The sequence below is a fragment of the Nipponia nippon genome, unplaced genomic scaffold, assembly GCF_047370975.1.
Source record: "Nipponia nippon isolate SJK-2023a ecotype South Korea unplaced genomic scaffold, ASM4737097v1 scaffold_2, whole genome shotgun sequence".
Lineage (NCBI taxonomy): Eukaryota > Metazoa > Chordata > Aves > Pelecaniformes > Threskiornithidae > Nipponia > Nipponia nippon.
In genome coordinates this window covers 61,163,006-61,184,024 of record NW_028262336.1, presented here as the reverse complement: position 1 = coordinate 61,184,024, position 21,019 = coordinate 61,163,006, and the positions used below count along the sequence as shown (strand labels likewise).

Genomic DNA, 21,019 nt, shown 5'->3' with positions numbered 1-21,019 from the left:
GGAAAAAAAAAGCCTAACCTCAGGCCTGGTGTAGAGCCACATACGACTCCTTTCAGAAGGCTTGTGGGCAAAACAGCAACTCAAGTCACAGTTAAGCGAAGCAGGTTTTGGGAGAGGGAGAGCAACAGGGTTTGGTGAGAAGTGGGTTTAAAGAAGAGATTATGAGGAGTGAGGCTGTGGTTAGACTAAATATACATTTGGCACAGACACATAAAGAAGGTGGGTAAAAGGTGGAATAAAATGCTGTGCAGAGCATTGGCGCAGGAAGAAGAAGGAGACAGATTGGCAATGCTTGGGACAAATCATAGGACGACTTCAAGCCATGAAATGGAAATTAGAAATAAAGAAGGGACCCGAAAAGCTGAGGAGCTGGCCTGGCCAAATGAAAGGGGCAAAGAGATCTTCCAGTATTTGAGCAGAATCCCTGGAGATACCTAAAGGAAGGCAGGAAAGATTGCAGTAGCCTCCCTGGGAGATAGCCACTGCCAGAGCCCAGGCTCAGAGCAGTCCAAGCCATGTGGATGCTGCTGTGAAAGGCATCTTACTCATGGCTTATTTCACAAGAGGCAGCCCACCAGCTCTCCCATACAGTTGGTATCTTTTAAGTTGCTCAGAAATAAAAATTCAACTCGGTATTTGCTTTGCGCAGCCATTTCAATATAAAATGACTGTATTTGTGGCATTCTTAGCCATTGAAGTAACTTGTTTTCTTTACCGAAAGGGCATTTAAGTGTCTCTTCTTTAATGATTTTTTTTTTATTTAACCTTGATTAATGATATTTATGAAGTTCCATCACAAGACCTTCCTGTCAAGGAAGTTAAAGCTTGGAAAGTTTCCCTGCCAGTTGGCATTCTGCGTGGAAAATAGAGCAGAGGAAAGTGGAAAATCCTTAGCTAAATTTATCATTTTTTTGTTGTGAGGCAACGTGATGCATCTCTAATGTACACACAAATCAAATCTCGAGATAATGGGTCTTCTATTTGAAATTAATTTTATTATTATATTAATCTGTGATTTGTATGTCTCTTACATCCAACTACTTCTTCCTTCCACTAGCAAGGCATTAGGAAAAGCAACTTCTGCTGACCTTACTTTTTTACCTGTAACATTTAATCACTGATCAGTAAGATCTGGAGGGGCCAGATTTTCCCCTGATGGCCCTGTATGTTGCCCGTCTTGTGCTGACTTTTCTGTCATCGTGTGATGCAGCGACAGTTCAGTTTCAAGCAGAAATAGCCAAAGCAAATAGGTGGTGACTGAAATATTATTTCTGGAGTTAGTGTGAACACATTATATTTAAAACAACAGCAGCAAACCCCTCAAATAAATCCTTAGAGAAGGAAGCCTTAGACATTTGAAGACCTGTATTTGTCAACGATTTTCTGTTCGCTGTATTTCTTCGCCAAACGGCAGAAATGTGCTCTTGTTAGACCTTTTAGGCATTGCTGAACCAAACTCTTTTATTTTTAGGTACTTTAATTATTATAGAGAGCTTTTCAAATAGGATGCAGATTCTGACTATGTGTATTCCTCTCAAAGGGTGTGCGTGTGTGTGTGTGTGTGTGGGGGGGTGTATGCATGTGCGTACCCAGGGAGGGAGAAAGGAAGATCAGGGACTTTTGGGAACAGGACGTAAATCAAAGGTTTCCAGTGGGCGCTTAAGGAATGTCATGTCAAAATAAGCTGCAGTCTAGCAGCCCAGGACGAAGTTTTGCTGTTTTTTCTGCTTTGACTTTTAATGCAGCATTTGCTGGCTGAGAGCATTTGAGAAGATAAAACTAAAAGCACTAAAACTAACTGTCTAAAACAATGAGGTTTTTGTTTTTCTCTAACTATACTGCTACGAATGAGACCTTTTTGACCTGTTTGCTACTAAGAATTTTGAGGTTGAAAGTTCAGCTTCTCATAATGAATTTATGAAATACTGCGTTTCATTACTTCTTTTCTTCCTTTCTATTTTATTTTGTAGGATGAGTTTCAATACACTACTTTTTGCTTTTCTAGGTGCCACTGCAGAGGAGATAAACCAGCACTGGGAATGGCTGGAACAAAACTTGCTTCATACTTTGTCTGTGTTTGACAATAAAGAAGATATTGTTAATTTTGTCAAAGGGAAAGTGAAGGTAAGGAAACTGTCTTACTTTCACCCTTCCCTGCCTGATTACATGTGGTTTATTAGAAATAATGTGATGAAGTTGTTGTCGTTCATATTTGGTTTTTCCGTCTAAACATTATTTATTGGTTTTCTGTGTGGCACTTGCACCTGGTATGTCTGGCATCTGTGCATCTTTACTCACGTTTCCTTGGCAACATCTCAAAACCGAAGTATCTAATTTAATCTTTATCCCACCCATCCCTTTCCAGCTTCACTGTTCTTCTCTTCCCCGTGATGTGCAGCTGAGCTTTCTTCAGCATCTGCGTTCAGTTCCTCTGCCTCTCCAAAACATTATGTTAAATACCTTCCCTTCCTGTATCTCAGCTTTTCCTCCTTACTATGTTTCTCCTCTTATCTCCTGTGTTTTTCCTAGCTTTATCCCATCAGTTTCTTCTGCCTGTTTCTGCCCATTTCCATGCTCCTATCTCTCTTGATGGGGCTCAGAGGTGTCAGCAGGTGATAGCCACAGTGCCCGAATCTGCTGGCAGCACACCCGTGCGGACGACGGTGCAGTCCCCACAGCACAGGGACATGGGCCAGGCCCTTGTGCAATGTCACCTGTGTTGTAAGGGTCCAGCACGGAAACTGCAGCATGTGAGAGTCATGGCCGGGCGCTGCAGTGAAGCTGCTGGCTGGCCGTGGGGGTGCAGAAATGAGCATCCTTTTGGAAGGCTAAAGAATTTTAAAAGTAAGGGAATTCGGTGACTGAAGACCAGGTTTAAAATAGTAACGGCCCATGCGGTAAAACTTGGAAAGCCTGGCACCCTGTGCTCTGCTTCTAGTAAAATACACGCTTCAAGAGGAGCTTGGTGATGGCTGGCGGGGGGTGTGGGTCTGCTGGTGACTACTGTACCTCAGGTCCTGTGGCACACTTTTCCTGGCTAAGTTTTAGTGAGGTGCTCTTCCTCCCGTACCCCTTTTTTTGGTCTGGGAAATTTGTAGGAACATAATGTTTTTGGTGAATTTCAACCCTGCTGCTGTGATCTCAGTGGGGTCTGAAGTGGGGGAAGAAGGGAACGGAGAGGCAAAAGATCACTGTGTAAATCTTAGTCTTTATCCTGCTTTCTTAAAAAAACCAACTTTGTCTAAGTGCACTGAAAGGCTCGAATAAAATTAATCTCTCTTGATAACGCTGTGGCAGCCTGTTACCTAGCACAGTACATATTTAAAATTCTTCAGGTTTCATTAGTTAATGTTAAGTCCAGGTTTTGGACCTTCACCTCTGCTGTAGACTTTTAGCATATTAGGACTGCTTGGTAATGACAAATTATACCAGGTGCTGTAACATACAGATTTTTTGTCTGAATGGTACGGTACATACTTAACTCCTTGGTTGTAATTTTCTCAACGCTTAATTATATTTACGTAGATGGTCTTGAAACCGTGTTTTTAATGGTTCCAAGCATGTTACAAGTTACTGACACATCTCACTGCATTGCATCTTCGTAGGAAAATAGTACTGGTCAGTATGCACAATAGTTACTCTACCTTTGCTCTGTATACACCAAATAACAGCAATCATAAACCCTAGTGAAACTGTAAATATATGGTTCTGCCAGACTCATTGTAAAAATAAAAAAATAAAAAAGCCCCCAGAAGTCTTGATTTGGAAGCATTCAAAATGTATGAGAGATGCAAACACTGCAGAAATGTCTCCATTTGTGAAAATTGCAAATCAACTTGAATTTTTCTGTAAGAAAGGGTTGTGTTACTAAAATTTGAATGGGTAGCTTGTAGCAACTTGCTCAAGTGTGAACGCTGTAGCTTTATCCTGATATATGATCTCGTTATGGACTCAGGCACTGATTGCGGAGGAAACGAGCAGCAAGCTCGCCGAGCAGGAGGAAGACCCTGAGAAGTTCCGAGAAGCCCTGGTGAAATTTGAATCCAGATTTAATTTTCCTGAAGCTGAGAAGTTGATCACCTATTATTCCTGTTGCTGTTGGAAAGGAAAAGTTCCTCGGCAAGGCTGGCTTTATTTGAGCATCAATCATCTCTGTTTTTATTCCTTCTTCCTGGGCAAAGAATGTAAGTGTAAATGCGTAACAAATCTAACGCTGGGAAGAGATATAAATATAACTATTTTTAAAAGCAAGAATAGCTAGGATTTTTATGAAAAGCCTAGTTTGCCTCTGAAGTTTAGTTTCTGAGTTTTTTGTTGTTCAGCTGAAAGATCCTGTTTAATTTAGTGTTCACTTCAGCCTTTATGTTTATATTTTAGTATTAATCTGGTAATAAAAATGAGACTATAAGAGTACACAGACACAGCTGCTATCTGGTTCTTTTTCTTGCCGTGGTGAAGCAGCCTTAAAATGTACCAGACCTCCTACAGATTCTGAAATAGAGACTTTTAGTGCCAGAAGGGGTGAGTAAGGACGGGTCCCTCCCACAGGCAGGGAAGCGGTGATCGCTGCCGGGCGGCGGGGCAAGGGCTGGTGGGGCCAGGGATGCCGGAGTCCAGCTGCCTGCCTGAAAATAGCCCAGGAAACATAACAGGGCTGTGCCCTGGAGAACCAGGTGAAAATTCAGAGTTTTTAAGGGAAAACAACAGCAATTTAGGGTTTTCTTTGTGTTTCTGAATGGCAGTGCAGGGGCGTCATGAGAAGCGTGTCCTGGGGCTTTTAGACCTTCAGACGGTGGCAAATTTGTGCATGATAGCAATTGTAACAAATGTATGTTTTTAAGAAGCGAGTTGTAAGACTTTGGTCATGGTGTTCCTCTACAGAGGAAGGGCTGTGTGGTTATGAAAAGCCTGTCAGAATAGATATTAGAAGGTAACAATGAATGTAATAGATATTGGAAGGTAAAAATGAATGTAGCCATTTAAACTCTATAGCAGTTCTCTGTTGAGTAAGTTTGTTCATGAACTGATACCTGTTTATCCTGCTGCAGCTTCAGCATGGACAGTAATATAAACCTATACTGCTATAAATATAGCAAGAATTGCCAGTGATAACAATTAGGAAAATTTTACCATTTACTGTCTGGGTTTAATATTGGGATGGCTAGTCAAATAAAACTGTAGATATAAAAATTAAGTACATTAATGTAAAAATAAGAAAGGTAGTAACTGATAATTTCTAAGACTTAAAACATACAGAGACATGCTTAGGTCCTGTTTTTCCTTATATTATTTCAGGCCAATTGTTTTGTCGCATCTGCAAAAGGTGACAGAGTTAGATTTAAAATGCTGGTATAAAAACAAAAGTTGAGTTTTGCTGGGAAGACTGTAATGGAGTTTCTTGATACGTAGCAGATACCTGAGTTCTTGTTTAACGTCCTTGTTTTCTGTTTAGTGTCAAATAATATCCTTTGTGAATTCTTTCTTCTTGCTATCTTTGTAGGCTTTCTCTCATTAAATCTGAGATATCCAGTCTGCCAAAGCACACAAAGCAAAAATGATACTTATTAATGATAGATAATGGGGGAAGGAGGAGGGAGAGAGAAAAATCCTTCATATTGTTCCAAATTTTTTGTCTATGCAATACCACAGAACATTAAATGATACTGGAAGTACAACATCACACTATATTATTTAAGAAGAAATTGCTTCTTATCTCTTTTAATAATAATTCATTATGATAATGGGAAAAAACCCCAAAGAACTCCATGTTTGCAACTTTTCATTTTGACCATGGAAAATACACTGTTAATTCACTGTTACAGTCGGTTGCATTGCCTTTGTGTTCCCATGCATTTGCTAGGAAATGTGATATAAAACCCTGAATTATCTTTTGATTAAACAAAACCTCCCTAGCTTGATGGGAAGCATTATGTGTTGAAATGCTTCCCACCTCCCCGATTCCGATAAAGCAGCTTGCTTCTATTTCAAAGCTAGTATTTTGTCACATTTGTGAAATACTTGTATGACATTGAATAATCCAGATTTACTATAGTTCTGCTTGTTACTGTTGGAGAAGCTGATGCTGATTATATGTAAAACAAGTCATTCATTGTCTTTTTTTTTTCAGGTAGTAATCACAAATTAAATCTGGTTAAATCTGATCTAGAAAATATTGCTAAGAAATCACATTTATTGCATTCTTCAATACAGCACAGGGAAAAAACCCAATATATGATTTGCAATAAAAATAGTTCTTGTATGTGTTTTAACTCTATAAAAATCCCTCCAAATTGTAGGTTGAAATCTCTTTACAGGCAAAACATTAAGCCTTCCGCTTCTGGCAAGACTGTTCCCTTCCCCTTGTTTTATGTTGAAATGACCTGGAATGCAATATTGGAACCTGTTTTCAGCTTCTTGTAAAATTAACTTACGGCTTATGCGAGCATAAACTCCATGGAACATTTTTTCCAGGACAAGTCCCCTTTTATCTAAGCCTCGAAGTATTTGCAGAATGTCAGAGGCTTAGAATGTCAGATTTCTTGAAAGGATGTGCCAGGGTTTCTTCACAATTTTTAATTAAAGTTGTGTTTTCCTGAAACTTTGAAGACTTTGTACCTTTCCTCAGAAGTTTGGGCCCCTTACAGTCTGCTGTGCTGTTTCGATAACCAACACTGTAAAGCCGATGTGATTCCGACCTGCGTGAACAATAGTGCTTTTGCTACGGCGCTGTTTAAACTTTCTTCCCTTGGCTGTGCCTGTACAGATGGTTTTATGACCACTCGCAACAGTTTGTGCGTGTTGACGCAGCTGTGCTTTATTTAAGTCAGAAAAAAATGTAATCTGCAAGTAACCTTGACAGCTGTGGTTCATGTAGTACAGAGCACTTGCTGAGGGTAGCTCCTTAGGTAATTAATGATCACGGATAAGTGTCATATATATATGACAATGTTTGTTATTACTGCCTTTTTACTGCTTTATTGGCATCAGGAGACCAGCTAGGGATGTTAGGGGGTGTAGTCTTGATGTTATTGGCACAGAGAACCCTGGGAAGCTTCCAACAGTTGTTAAGTAGAAATTGAATCTGTTTTACAGTCCTTTCCAGCCTAATTTCTACCCAGAGATTCATATGAGAGAGGCAAGTAACATCCTGCAGTGGTTATATAAAATAAGCTGATTCTGTTTACCATTTGGATTTATATGATTCAGCAGCGTTTAAGTATAGAGAACAGTGTCCCATGCTTTTTCTTTTCTATAAACAAGTCTGACTGCAGCTAATGTTTAGGGCAAGATATGCCTCTGCACCTTTTAAGTAAAAAGTAACCAAGATGGGAAGATCCCAATGCCTAGGCAGCTTTTTTTTTTTTGAACACCCAGTTTATAGTAACACTTAAGCTTTATAAAAACATCCATGTGCAAAAGCTTCCTTTTGTATGGCAGTTAACTTTATTTTAAAAGTTCAAGTACTGTGCGTGTAATTGGGTTTCCACCTGCCTACAGTTTTATTTCTGGGAGATTAGAAAGCCTTTCCCTTTTTTCTTCCTACTCTTGAAATGAACTGTTTCTTCTGGTAGTAATGAAGCAGGCTGCAGAAATGACTTGTAAAGGAGTTAGGAGCACAGCGTATGGCAGGTTTTCTGCAAAAGCAGAACTCCCCAGTCCAGCACTTCATATGAAAATAGGTAAAATTTTGAGGGAGAGGTTCTGAAAAAGAGGGTCTTTTGGAGTGGGGGAAGATGAATGTAGAGTAATAACAGGTATTTCAGCTTTTGCTTGGTCTTTGTAAAAATGGGTCTCTTTCCTCTTCGGTTGTTTGCATTTCATTCTGAATTTGCTTATTTCCCAAATCTGAAAAATGTAAGCAGAGTTTCCAACTCACTTTTGCTTTTTTTCTCCGATGGCAGTGAAACTTATCATTCCTTGGGTTGAGGTCCAGAAGCTGGAAAGAACCTCCAACGTCTTCATGACCGACACGGTCCGCGTCACCACTCCAAATAAAGAGCGCGACTTCTCCACGTTCCTCAATATCGCCGAGGCTTTCAGGATCATGGAGCAACTGGCAGATGTGACGCTCCGAAGGCTACTGGATAATGAAATCTTTGAACTGGATCCAGGCCTGCAGGATCCTACTCAGATTACCAAGAGGTAAAGAGCTAAATCGTTCTCCCTTGTGTGAGCAGAGGTTCAGTGGTGGCCTTCATGGTTTGCTTTGTTAGCTGAGTAAGATTTCAAAGGTTTACTTGATTGGGCAAAAGCCAGATTTTATGATTTACCGTGGTGTATCAAATAGGTGCATTTTAACTTGTGTGCAAGTTACTTTTTTCCATTTTGTATTCTTCCCTTACACATCGCTGTGTTTTTTTTGTTCGTTTGTCTTAAAAGTACCATTCCCTGTAGAAGGGTAGATTGCAGCAAGGGATATTTTCCATCTTCCGTGAAGAGCAACATTATTTTGTTTATAATTTTGGTAATGTGTAGGCTTTCCCAGTGCCATCAGTTCTGTAGAGTTACTGCTTTTGATCATGTCTGAAACATGGAATTTCCCACTAGTGTGATTGCCATAGCTGACTTAGCAAGCAGCTATAGGACTTTAAAAACCCACAGGCAGTTGCAAGAGATGAATACGCTGCTGTCAGCTCTACGCCATGCATCCCCGAGATGCATCTCTGCATTCCTCTCCCACTACAGAAATGCATTGGGTTCTCAGGGAGAAGATGGGTAACTTGTTTCTCTGCCAGTAGCACAACAGACAACTCTTGTGTTTTATTTGCTGCTGTGGGAAAGGGGAAGGGAAACTGCCCAGAGGAATTTTAGGTGGGCAGGATGGAATAGCCCAAACTGGAATTTGCCTAGGGCGTCAGGGTTAAGGTGCTGGTTTAAAATACTTCTTTTCTGAATGGGGTGTGAGTGGAGCGCTTATCCCCTCCTGACTCATACCCTTTCCTGCTCTTCCTTCCTCTCCCTCTGCCAGAGGCATGAAGGGAATGACCCAGGTGTTGCTTCCTGGCTAAAACATAAGGAATGCGTGGTATCCTTTCCCAAAAACCAGAGACATGTCCAGTAGCTGTTTTATTGTTTCTGAGGGGCATTTTTGCAGTGGTGTTGGGTATTCATCTCGGCTAAACACTTCTGCAAAGTTTAATAATGGAGTTTAAAATAATAAAATGCACTTTCTCTGCAATTTCCTATGTACACACGATAAGGACACACTGACACCAGGATTTCATCCATGATATCATCAAGGAATTCATTTGAGGTGATAGAGTGGTGAGCAGCCACGAACATCTCCGCAGACCTTTTTTTTTTCATAGCCAGGGTTCCTTTAAACACAAGAGCGACCATTGTTTTTACAATGTATGTGTAACTGGATGTTGTTAAGATTGTAGGCTATTGACCTGAGAAATGTAGGGTATGTACTTTGACTAATTAGGATATGGCTTTGCGTGATAGGTTATATCTAAGCCCCCTTCCATGCTTTACTATTCCACCCTCCTCCTGCTTTTAGACTGAAGAATTAGATGCATGAAGCAAGGAAAGTAAATCCAGAGGAGATGTAACAAAAAACTGCGGAGGGAGATATTTTTCAGCATCTACTGATTTTTAACTCATCATTGTCACTTCCCAAAAGAGTCTTTGAATCAGGGGTATTGACTGAATGGAAAACTACAAAGAAACTAAAATTACAGTTGCAAAGAAATGTATAAGCTTAGTAATATGCTATAATAAGGAGGTTCTCAGGGTATCAGCCTGTAAGTACCTTGTGGCATTTTTGAACAAGCAAACAAGCAACAGAAACCATCCCACCCACTTATCGGAACAGTATTTTTCCTCTCCTTCCCTCCAACTTAAAAAAAAAAGCGAGGGGGGGCAGAGGAGAAGGAAGGGTTAAAATGTATTTACTGGAGAGTTTTTGGGGAAGATGTTCTCTAACCTGTGCTGCTGCTGATGTGCTGTAACTTGAGATGGCAGAAAGGAAAACATGGAAACATGGAAGATGCCAAAATCCCATTTCCTCTGCATGAATCAGGTACCAATTGGATAAGTTGCTCTTTCTGGTGCCCTTTGTCACACTTCAGCAACCGCTTTGATGTAACGTGATTAAGCAGGACTGTAGTTTGAATAGTGGATGAACTGGTTTTTAATGCTAACATGTTGGGGGGGTTTGAACTTTTTTGGTGTGTGAAATTTTTGTTGCTGCTTTCTTTCTTGAAGCCATTGTAGTACTACTACAAGAACAACTCTTTTTCACTTGACATTTTTTTCCCCTAATAATTGTCTTTGTTAATTCTTATGCATGATTTGGAAGCAAATAGTAGTGTATCAAAATGAAAGCAATAATCCACAGATCATTAAAACTATTCCAGCTGTGTCAAATTAATGAAGTTGCTGTAGATTTCTTTTGTTTGTTGCCTTTCTTTTGCAGGAAGCTCATCTCAATATCTTTATTTTTTAAAAATGCATTTTTAATGTCGTCATGGTCTGTATATTCTGCATTCTGAAAATCAGAAACCATTGCTGGTGTTTCTGAGACTCTTGGGGTCATCCTGCTGAGCACTGGGGGGTCGGGACTCAGAGAGGCTGTGGGATTAGGCCCACAGTCTGTGACACAAATTATATCGTGGCCAGAGTCAAACAAGTTAATATACAAGTTTCCATGCTGCTTAATGAGAGGCTAAGGCTGGGAACAATGGATTACAAAGGGATTAATGGCAATTAAGTTAATTGCCATAAAAAACAAAGTAAAGCTGAGGTGTTTGATAACTACAAATGCCATTTCTTGCAGATATATTTATGGGCCATACAATTTTTCTGGAACGTACGGTAACTGTTTTTTCTTTCTTAATAGGAAGATCGCTGAAATCTCTGGTATAGGTTTCTTGTGTTTCTTATTTCCATCTCTTTCAGGATGCAAGAATATCCATTGCATTCCTCAAACGTAGCGAGGAAATTGGCAAGAGAAGAACACGCTATTTAAAAGCTTTAGTGCCGGTGTCAGTAAGGTTTCAAAAGTATGATACGTTTATCCAGGCTCTAACCACCTTGGTTTCTTTTCTTCATGTCTAACTGTAAACTGCCAATGAGGATGGCTTTGCTTCGTATGAAGGCAAAGAAGGTTTTAACACTGATCTAAGCTGAACAGAAACTGTTTGAAGTATCTGGAATTGTAAATGTCACTTCAGTCTGCATTAATTCATTCAGAGAGGGAATCCGAGAACGCTGTAAACCTTGAGCAACAAGGAGGATGTGACTAGAAAGAACCTCCTTTTATTGCATCTGCCCGGCAAAAGGCAGGGTTTGGATTATCTCTGTGTGTCACTCGTGACAGATGATTGCCTAACCTGGTTTTAAGGATTTCCAGTAATGGAAATATCAGGATCCATACCGGTACTTCACTGTCCTATCATTGAAAAGTCTTTCTGAAGTCTAACTTGAATCTTTCGTGCTGCTTTTTGAGTCTGTTACTTCTTGTCCTGCCCAGTACTATTGAAGAGATGAGATGTTCTCTCTTTAGAGCAACCAGTTGTGTATTTGGAGGTTGGTATGCATCTACTTTCTCTTTTCTTCTTTAAACTGTACTGCCCTAGTTCAGCCAGGTTTTTCTTATTGGTCCTGGTTTTAGCCCATCTGGTCACTCTTCTCTGTTTAGTTCCCATGTGAGGAAATATCAAGATTTTCATAAAGTCTGGCTAAAATATCAGTTGCACCTCCTCCACCTACAAGTCCAGTGTTCCTGCTATGTAAGGGAATTATGTTGGCTTTACATTTGTCCTGACAAGTCCATATTGGCTCTTCTCAGATAACTTCTCCTGGCTTGCTTACGAGAAGCCTTTCTTGCCATGTGAATTTAACAAGACGTATATCATTGGATGTGTTATTTCCAAAACCTGTAACTTTCTGGAGTCTGAATAGCAAAAAGAGTCTAGTAATCGGTCTCTAAAAGCAAGAGGTCAACCAGCCTGTTTAGATTTTGGATAGGCAGCAAATGACTCAGCAGAGCTAAAATCTTGCCAAGTTGACTTCTGTTAAACCAGAGAAAAACATTTGACAGTGAGGACATAATTTTAAGTGTCCTAATACTTTTAGGCATTTTGTTAGTCTTGTGTGTTATTTCCTTTAATTTAAAACTCTTGGAAGGTAACGTAGGGGTCACACAGAAGGAGATATCGCAGTTCAGACTTGCTGTTCACTTTGAAGTGCTGGGGCTGGAGACAGTCCAGGATCCCATAACGTGCAAGTCAGGAACTGCACTTGGAAAGAGTCGCTGAGTTTTCTGAAAAGCAGGGAACAAGGCAATTGCATCTTCTTGCCTTTTATTCTCCTGATGCAGGTGTAAACACTCGATAAACATTATTTTTACATAATGATAGCATTCCTTCTTTTTCTTAGGTACAGCTCAGTACACTGCATTTGCTTAAAAACGAAACCACCATGGAAATTGTTAAGCTAGAGCAGAAAATTTCAAGCAGATTGGGCTGCAGGTAGAAAGGTTGTGTTTCTGTTCAGCCTTGGAGGTATTGTGAAACTCAAAATGGAAGCTGTGGAACCTGGGCCGGTCACTGCATCTTTAACATGTTTAAACAATTGTCTGTCTTGTTTCAGGAGGTAATTTCATTTGTGGGTTTTTTTGAAGGGTTATAGAGTTTGGTTTTTTTTAACCAGCTCTAATTTTGTTTGGCTCTGTTTATGAAGGGAAGCAATTGCTTTAAGCCCTAGAATTTGCCTGCCTAACAGGAAATATTTTCATGGTGTGCCACTTTCTAATAAAACCTCTTATTTGAGCCCACAGCGGTAGGTGCTGACAGCATTTCATCCCCGTGCTACCGTTTTCCTTTCTGGGATCCCTCCCGCCAGCAGGCTGGCCCCAGTTTCGGCACTTGTCTCTGGGGCAGCCCTGGCTGCGGTGTGGTCTCTGCGGTGGCCCTGCCTGACCCTGTGTCATGAGTCATGGGGGACAAGCAGTTCCAGGGATGTTGGGGTTGGCAGCCTTCCCTCGGTATGGGGTGAGGGGGCTGGATGCAGTGCTTGGTGAATTTACATAGTTTCAGATACGGGAAATGTCATTCTTCAGCTTAAAAACCTGTGGCTTCTTGTTTGAAAGGCCCCACCCCTGGAGCCTGCAGCCCCAAGAGATGCAGCAAAATCCTGAAAACTCAGAAACTGCAGGTTTTGGAGCGTTAGAAAGAGTCATCTCTTAAAAAACAGACAATCTCTGTCTCAGCAGAGGTCCCACTCTTCTGTATAATGCCTCTTTTCATGTAAAGGTATAGCAATGTTCACAGCCGAGTAGATCCAGGGAGGGTCTTACCTTCTCAGCACAATAGCAGGAGAGCACAGCTCTACCCGGACCTGACTGCAGATGCTATCAGCAGCATTCATCTGTGCTGTGCAGAAATGGAAAATATTTTAGTGGTGAGTTAACTAGAAGGCATATCCTGATCCAGCTTTGTCACAATAGCAGATCGCTGTGGGCACTTATCAGAGTTGCTCTCGCTGTGGAATTTTAACTCGGGAGCGAACTTTTTGTCTTCCTTCACAAAGAGGGTTTCTCTTTGTTCTTTGTGAAAAAACAGGAGACAATTTGTCTGTTTTCCTTGGATAATCTTATTAAGGAAGATAATGCTTGAGAAGGAAACAGCAGCCGAACACTGGTCAAGCGCATTCTGTCTTTTCTGTTGGTCGCAGATACAGATCCACCCTTCTCAGGTCTCGGTTTGTTCTCTATTGTCTTCCTCCCTGTTTCACATGGCTTTAGTTTTCTCTATGGATTAAACTGAAATAAAAAAAACCCACACAATTGATTTACTTACTGAAGCAGAGGCTTCGTTTGTTTCAACTTATTTTTAAACATCAGGGCTGGGGTAGGGGGAAGGTGTCTGCAGAAGAGAAGGGTGAAGGAAGGAGCGGAGAAGGGATTTATAGCACCAAGGTACCACTCCCTGTTATGCTTCAACCCACGCTTTAAATTCTTTCAATGGAACAAAGTCAAACATTTTTTTTTTTCTAAGGTGAATCATGTTTGGAAAAAATTTACTTGTACTAAAGAAAATGATAGAATTTAAGCCCTAATGTTTCTGGAGCTGCTGTTGGTAAGCTAATAGCCGTGGTCTGTTTATAATGTAATTGCATAGGTCTCTAAATTACTGCAGACTTCATTAAAAATGAAGGAGAAAAAAAAAAATCCCCAAAGCCAAGTCTGTATAACCATAGCTTAGTAATGAAAGCTTCACGTATTTAAACTTTTTCTCTCCACATAAACGTGGATGGGTGACTGGAAGGAAGCCAAGTCCAAACTGAATGTAGCTGGTGCTGTTATTCCCAGCTGAGTCTGTAAGTGACCTGAAACTGTTCTGCATTTTGCAACTGTTCTGAGGGCTCTCAGAGGCTGATACCTCTGCAAGTCAAGGATGGGATGATGTAAATGCCACTGTCATTAACTCTTCTATTACTGACCACTTTGGAAGTACTCATCGAGCAAATGCATTACCTTTGGGTGCAGGTAGAAATATCTGGGGTGATGTTGGTAATGCTACTAGGAAGGGAAACAAGGAACATAAAGCTAATCTCCATTGCTCAACATAGGTTCATCAGATGAAAGATTTAGTTATCTCCTGGGCATTGAAACCTGTAACCCATTGAAGCTGGAGAGTGGTACAGCAGCCATAGAAAATGCATGGTTAAATAATAATTAAAAAAAAACCCAAACCAACAAACCAGCTGATTTAAATTAGTGTCCTTTCCTTTCCTAGTCACTACAGTAGGTTTTTTTGATCTTATTGTTAAACAAGCAAGTGTTGATAATGATTCTTTTTTGTATTTCAAAGTCGGTCTTTTATCAGTCTGTTCACATAGGCAGTGAAGATTGCTGTGCATGGTGCTTTTGTTCTGTATCCCTTGCTCTCGGTGAGGCTAACAAGAAAACGAACCTTGCGCTGGATATCCTGGCTTTCGGGGTCTTGTGATTCGCTCTTACTGCTTTCTCTTAAGGGATCTTGAAGCCAGAGCGCAGAATGAATTCTTTCGGGCCTTCTTCAGATTGCCCAGGAAGGAGAAGCTGCATGAAGTTGTAGACTGTTCTCTCTGGACGCCGTTTAGTCGCTGTCACACAGCGGGAAGGATGTATACTTCAGACAGTTATATCTGTTTTGCCAGCAAAGAAAATGGCTGCTGCAATGTTATCATCCCACTTAGAGAGGTAGAGTTGTTTGTTTGTTTCATTTGGGGTCTCTATCTGCCTTTTTCTGCCGTAAGCATCCACTGTCACTTGACTTATCTGCAAACTATCATTTGATGAAAAACAGTAGGATGTTTGTGTGTATCGTGCCTACAGGATTGTTGTAAAGCTTGTTCTGGCACTCACTAGGACATAAGTTCCTAAATATCTGGGCGATTCAACATGATCCTCACAGTGAAGTATGGACAGGTAATGCAGCAGGACAGAGCACTGCAAAACCAGAGTCTGATCGGTCCAAGCCTTGGACAGTGCTCCCTTCCCAGTGCCACAAAAGCATATGTCCAGCTTAATGTTGGTCGAGACTTCAGCTTGGACACATTCTAGCAATATAAAAGCATCCTTGCCTGGGATCAACACTTAGAAGTGTTGAAGTTCTCCCTCCATAGACAAACTCGAGCAAACCTGTAGGTACTTTGCAAACCTGTAGGGCAGAGAGAAAAAGGCGATGTTCTGGAGGCAGTGACGAGCTGCCACATTTCCATGAAATCAGAGACTTATTTAAATGGGACGGAGAATGCATGGGAAGGTGGTGGGAGTAGAAGAGAAGGAAGCTATCAGCAGACACCTGCCTGATCTGCTGTGGATAGAAGGCTGTTATAATCTTTTAATTAAAGCTTTCCTTTCATCCTCGACTAATAACAGAGTAACATCGAGATACCCTATCTGTAGCAACTTATCTTTCACTGTTACAGAAATAGAAAACAATGAGAGAACAGTGTTACATACTTAATCAGAAACAACAAAACAACTGTTTTCCCCTGTCCTCAGGAGTGTGAACGTAAATTTCCTCCTTCATCCCCCAGAAACTGATCAAGCTGATGCTTTTCTAAATCTTGTTTTAATCATCACTCCCCTTTCTTTCTTTCTTTCCCCTCAGTCCACTCTCCAGAAGTGGGCCTCAAAGTCATTTAAAAAAAGAAAAAAAAGCACCTGGGATACTTTCTGGTGCCTGCTTTAAGCTTCTAAAGAGACCATAAACTTCAGCTGGTAGGATGTGTCTGATCAAGGAAAGCCAAGATGAATAACCATGTTTAAAGCATGTGTGTAAATGAATGCTGTGTTTGTACATGTGGGTACATGTAGAATATTTGAAGATGCTTCTGTGGATGTGATGCATAATGTGTTTTCTATAATGTTTCTGGAAAAGGTAATCAGTATAGAGAAGATGGAGGACACAAGCCTTCTCCCTAATCCCATCATTGTTAGCATAAGGAGCAAGACGGCCTTTCAGTTCATTGAGCTGAAGGACCGGGATACTTTGGTGGAGAACCTGCTCCAGAGGCTAAAAGAAGTGAACTCCAGCAACCCAGTTCACTGTAACAACTTGCAAAATAAGAACCAGGTACTGAACTTCTGGGGTTTTTCAGATTATGAGTTCAATGTGTTTATCCGTTGGTCCGTTGTCCTGCCTTCCTCAGGGGGTTGATCTTGGGCCAGTGCTGTCCAATGCCTTCTTTAATGACCTGCCTGATGGAGTGCACCCACAGCATGGCTGTGATTGACACACTGGGGGGAGCAGCAAATATGCTGGGGGCCAGGGCTGCCCTTCACAGAGACCTCAGTGATCTGGTGGAATGGGCTGATAGAGACCTCGTGAAGTTCAACAAAAGCAAATGTGAAGCCTGGCAGAGTAACCCCGTGCAACAGGAGGGGCTGGGGGCTGGCTGGCTGGAGAGCAGCCAGGTGGAAGAGGCAGGGGAGTCATGGTGGACAGCAGGTTGAGCTTATAAGTCAGCAGTGAGCTCTTACAGTGAAGAGGGCCAACAGCATATGGGGTTGTACTAGCAGGAGTGTAACCAGCAGGTCAAGGGATGTTACTGTTCCCTTTTATTCAGCACTTTTCAGGCTGATCAGGAATACTGTGTCCAGTTTTGTCTCTACCCCACCACACAAGAAGAGCATTGACAAATTGGAGTAAGACTAGCTGAGGGCCACAAGGTGCTCAGGGGCTGGAGAACATGCTTTGTGAGGAGAGGTTGAGGCAGCGGGGCTTGTTCAGCCTGTCTTCCACTAGCTAATGGGGAGTTACAGAGAAGATGGAGCCAGACCCTTCTTGGAAGTGCCAGCTAAAAGACGAGCGACAACAGTCACAAGTTGCAGCAAGGGAAAATCTGAATAGATAAAAAGAGAAAGATCTCCCCTCAAGGGTGGGCAGAGCTGGACCAGGCTGCCCAGAGAGGCTGTGGGCTCCCCTTCCTTGGAGCTACTCAACTCGACTGGACACAGCCCCCAGCAACCTGGCCTGAGGAGCCCTGCTTTGAGCAGGGGATTGGAAAAGATGGTCCCCTCCAACCTAAATTGTTCTCTGATTCTGTTTTTCAAATTCTAACCAAAGCAGAAGATTGTTTGGTAGCTTGTCATCAAGGACACTTAGAATTTACTAACAACTTCTGTTTTAAAGTAGCAACCCTTTTTCTGACATACAAATGAATGATAATTTGAATAAAGTCTTGAGTAAGGCCTTTCCTTTTGAAAAGTGTGAAACGTTTTGATGCAAAAGGGAAAGGCTAACCCAGCTCTGTGTCTTGAAGACAGTTGAGGATGTAGTTCTTAGCCTCTTCTCAGTTGTTATGGCTTTGATTCTGCGTTGCAGAACAGTCCTGCCTTTGGATCCATGTGCGTGCTCAGGGACTGTGAGCCTGCGTGTCCGGGAACCGAGGCTTCACAAAGCAAGGAGAGAAGTGAATGCGGAAAGCAGAGCAGTTATTTGCTCAATGCAGAAGCACTAAGGTCGGACTTTCATCAGTCAGGAATGGCAGGCCTTGATTTTGGAAAGGTATGTAAAATTTGGGGAAGTTGTAAGACCTTTTTTTTATTTAAAAAAAAAAAGCTGGAGTGACATTCAAACAGATACTCATTTTTAGTAAAATGAACGCTGTATTGGCTGGAGAAGTTAGATATGGGATAACAGCTTTTCTATTTGCTTGGAGTTTTTTCTTCTCCCTCCCCCCCCATATCCATTGGTAAGGAAAATACCTTGTGGAATTTCTAATATGTAAAATGTTTCCGTTTACCAGTTTTCACAAACACGCTATTTGTTCTTTTAAAATATATCTTCTTGTTCCCAGTCTAGGGAGCAAATCAAGGAGAGTCTGTGGGATGACCATTTTGTAGAATACGGCAGAACCGTGTGCATGTTTCGCACAGAGAAGATCAGAAAACTTGTTGCAATGGGAATCCCTGAATCCTTAAGAGGCAAACTCTGGCTGCTTTTCTCAGGTGAGCACTCTTAGAAATGTTTGCTGTAGCATCATCTGATTTGGACCATGGCAAAACATTTAGGCAAGAAATTTCCCAAGGGCAGTTAAATGTCATTTACATGGAGCTTATGATAGTGCTTACAGAAGAGAGATGATCAGCTACTGAACTAATAAGTGCAAGGAAGTACCTAGGTAGATCTGTGAAAATTTTATCTCTGGATAGTATGACATGATGTGCAGAAGAATTGAAATAACATCTGCTTCATCTGTGTAAATTAAAATTAACGTCATGTTTTCAGAAAATAATGTTTGTCTTCAAGCAACAATTAGATTGTAGCACAAATATTGATTTAACCCTAGACAAATCAAGTTATTGCAAAATAATGACATTTTGAAGTCAGCAGTCCTGCTCCTGCTTTTTGTTGAATGTTGGCAGGGGTAATAGAAACTGGAGACGGAAAAAACAACTCGTTTCATCCACAGATCTGGCAGACCCAGAATGTGCTTACTATATGACCTCAAGTTTAGTCCTTAATCCAGTATATGACATGTTCAAACATTTGTAAAAAGTATTCCTTCATGTGGAGTTTTTCCTCCTTGGAGGGTGTGAACAGCGCTGAGTACATTTCTCCCAGTAATACTTTCTGCTGGGGAAGTTTTCTGCTCAATGACATATTAAGGTGTTTTGAATGATGTTGCGTCATATCAGATTTGCTAATATTGATTTTGTTTCCAAAACACATATTCTTCTAGGACTTCATTTCTTTTAGGTCTGGAGATTTCATTAAATTCACGGACCTTGGGGAAAACCACCTTGCTTACATCCTTCCGAGCAGTAATACCCACAACATTAGGTTTAGCGTCATCCTAATCCACTTGCGTCTTCCTCTTTCTCTCTCCCTGCTGCCTTCAGACGCCGCGACGGATCTTGCCTCGCATCCCGGTTACTACGTACATTTGGTGGAGGCGTCCATGGGCAAATGCTGTATGGCAACGGAGGAGATTGAGCGTGACCTCCACCGCTCGCTGCCTGAGCACCCCGCCTTCCAGAGCGAGACGGGGATAGCTGCCCTGAGAAGGGTGCTCACGGCGTACGCGCACAGGAACCCCAAAATAGGATACTGCCAGGTGAAAAACCCCCAGCAGGCTGACGCTGGGTTTTTTCCTCCTTCTGCTCTCTCAGTTTTATCATTGTCTTGGAAGTATTTTTAATGGTGGTTTTGATAAATAATGTCTTTTTAGTTATGAAAAATACATAATTTTAGACATTAAATGTCATTTACTCTGGAAAACAAGTGCATTGGCTGGTACCCTGGCTTAACAAAAGTCTTCCCTCAGCATTTTGCAAGTTGTGTTTAGAGTTAAAGGAGGTAAAAAAATGTTTCTGATGCTTCTGTTCCAAAGTGCGTTTCTTACCCGATACTTGGAGACAGTGCAAAGTGAACTGGCCTGCACAGATGAGATTCATGTAGAGCACTGGGACAGAGGTTTAATGAACTAAAATTCTGCTCCTTTCTTCCAAAATTGATGACAAATTGTGAAGTACTTTACCCAGCTGGCCAGCTAAAATAATAACTTTACCTATCGTGTAGCTCCCTGAATTCTGATGAACATCAGACCGGTTCCAGATCCCTTATCTTCTTTCGAAATACAAATACGGGGAGCAGGGGGAAAGCAGCCCCAAAACATCTTGCAGTATCAGTTACATAGTTTGCATCTAGGCAAATTGAGTACTGTGCTTTTCTCCGTTGTTTCCTATTGCTCTTAAGAAAAGCAGTTTGAAAAACTTGTTATGCCTTTGGGTTGCAATTATGTATTCACTGTCTATTACATTTCTCTTGCTGTTTTTTTTTTAGTTGTTTACATCACGTTAGGGCAGTTTTCTTTCTTTAAAAATACCCACAGTTTATCTTTTGTCAGTAGGATTTGCTGTCACTAACAAATCCCATTTTCTTCTTTGCCCTTGTAAGTCTATGAATATTTTGACCTCTGTGTTGCTGTTGTATGCCAAAGAGGAAGAAGCCTTTTGGCTGCTGGTTGCTGTGTGTGAGCGAATGCTGCCGGATTACTTCAACCACCGAGTGATAGGTGAGCTCGTGCCTCTTTTCTTGCTAACTGGGAAGGGGCAGCCGAATGGCACTGGGGTGAGTAAAACGCTCAAGGTCTTCTGAGGTCCAGACCCCAGGGGTGAGGGGGTCTGTCGACTTGTGCGGTGTGCGGGGACAGCAGCGGTGGCTGCTCAGGTTCCAGCTAGGGTTGTTTTTTGGTTCGACGGGTTTGCACTGCAAGAACTATAAATGTATGCTCGACTTCACAGTTTGTCTTTTTCTTCCTGGTGGTCAGAAGACAGTAGCACCTTTGCCTGTTAGGTAAAAATAGAAGAGCTTGCGTGTCATGGTTAGGAGTGTTCAGTGTTAGAGACCTGAGCTGTTTAAGATGAACCTAGCAAAGATCTGCCAGGGTAGCTATTTCTGATCTGACGTGTCTGCAGTGCCTGGCTGCTGGAGTAATACAGGCTTGCATCTAAACTGGCCCTTGGTAATGAGGGCTGATACAAAACCCTCTGAATGTGAGACGCTGCATTAAGAAA

At 41.5% G+C, this 21,019-nt stretch overlaps 1 protein-coding gene across 2 annotated transcripts in view; it reads left to right on the top strand.

Annotated features, from left to right (window-relative positions):
* Nucleotides 1-21,019, top strand: part of TBC1D8 (TBC1 domain family member 8) — a 51,524-nt gene that overhangs the window by 18,588 nt on the left and 11,917 nt on the right. For both annotated transcript variants that reach the window (XM_087758163.1, XM_087758162.1), the window contains exons 3-11: nt 2,006-2,124; nt 3,956-4,184; nt 7,902-8,142; nt 14,983-15,190; nt 16,377-16,571; nt 17,823-18,005; nt 18,298-18,448; nt 19,343-19,557; nt 20,400-20,517. In XM_087758163.1, coding sequence (XP_087614289.1) covers nt 2,006-2,124; nt 3,956-4,184; nt 7,902-8,142; nt 14,983-15,190; nt 16,377-16,571; nt 17,823-18,005; nt 18,298-18,448; nt 19,343-19,557; nt 20,400-20,517 — 1,659 coding nt within the window. The remainder of the gene's footprint in view (nt 1-2,005; nt 2,125-3,955; nt 4,185-7,901; nt 8,143-14,982; nt 15,191-16,376; nt 16,572-17,822; nt 18,006-18,297; nt 18,449-19,342; nt 19,558-20,399; nt 20,518-21,019) is intronic.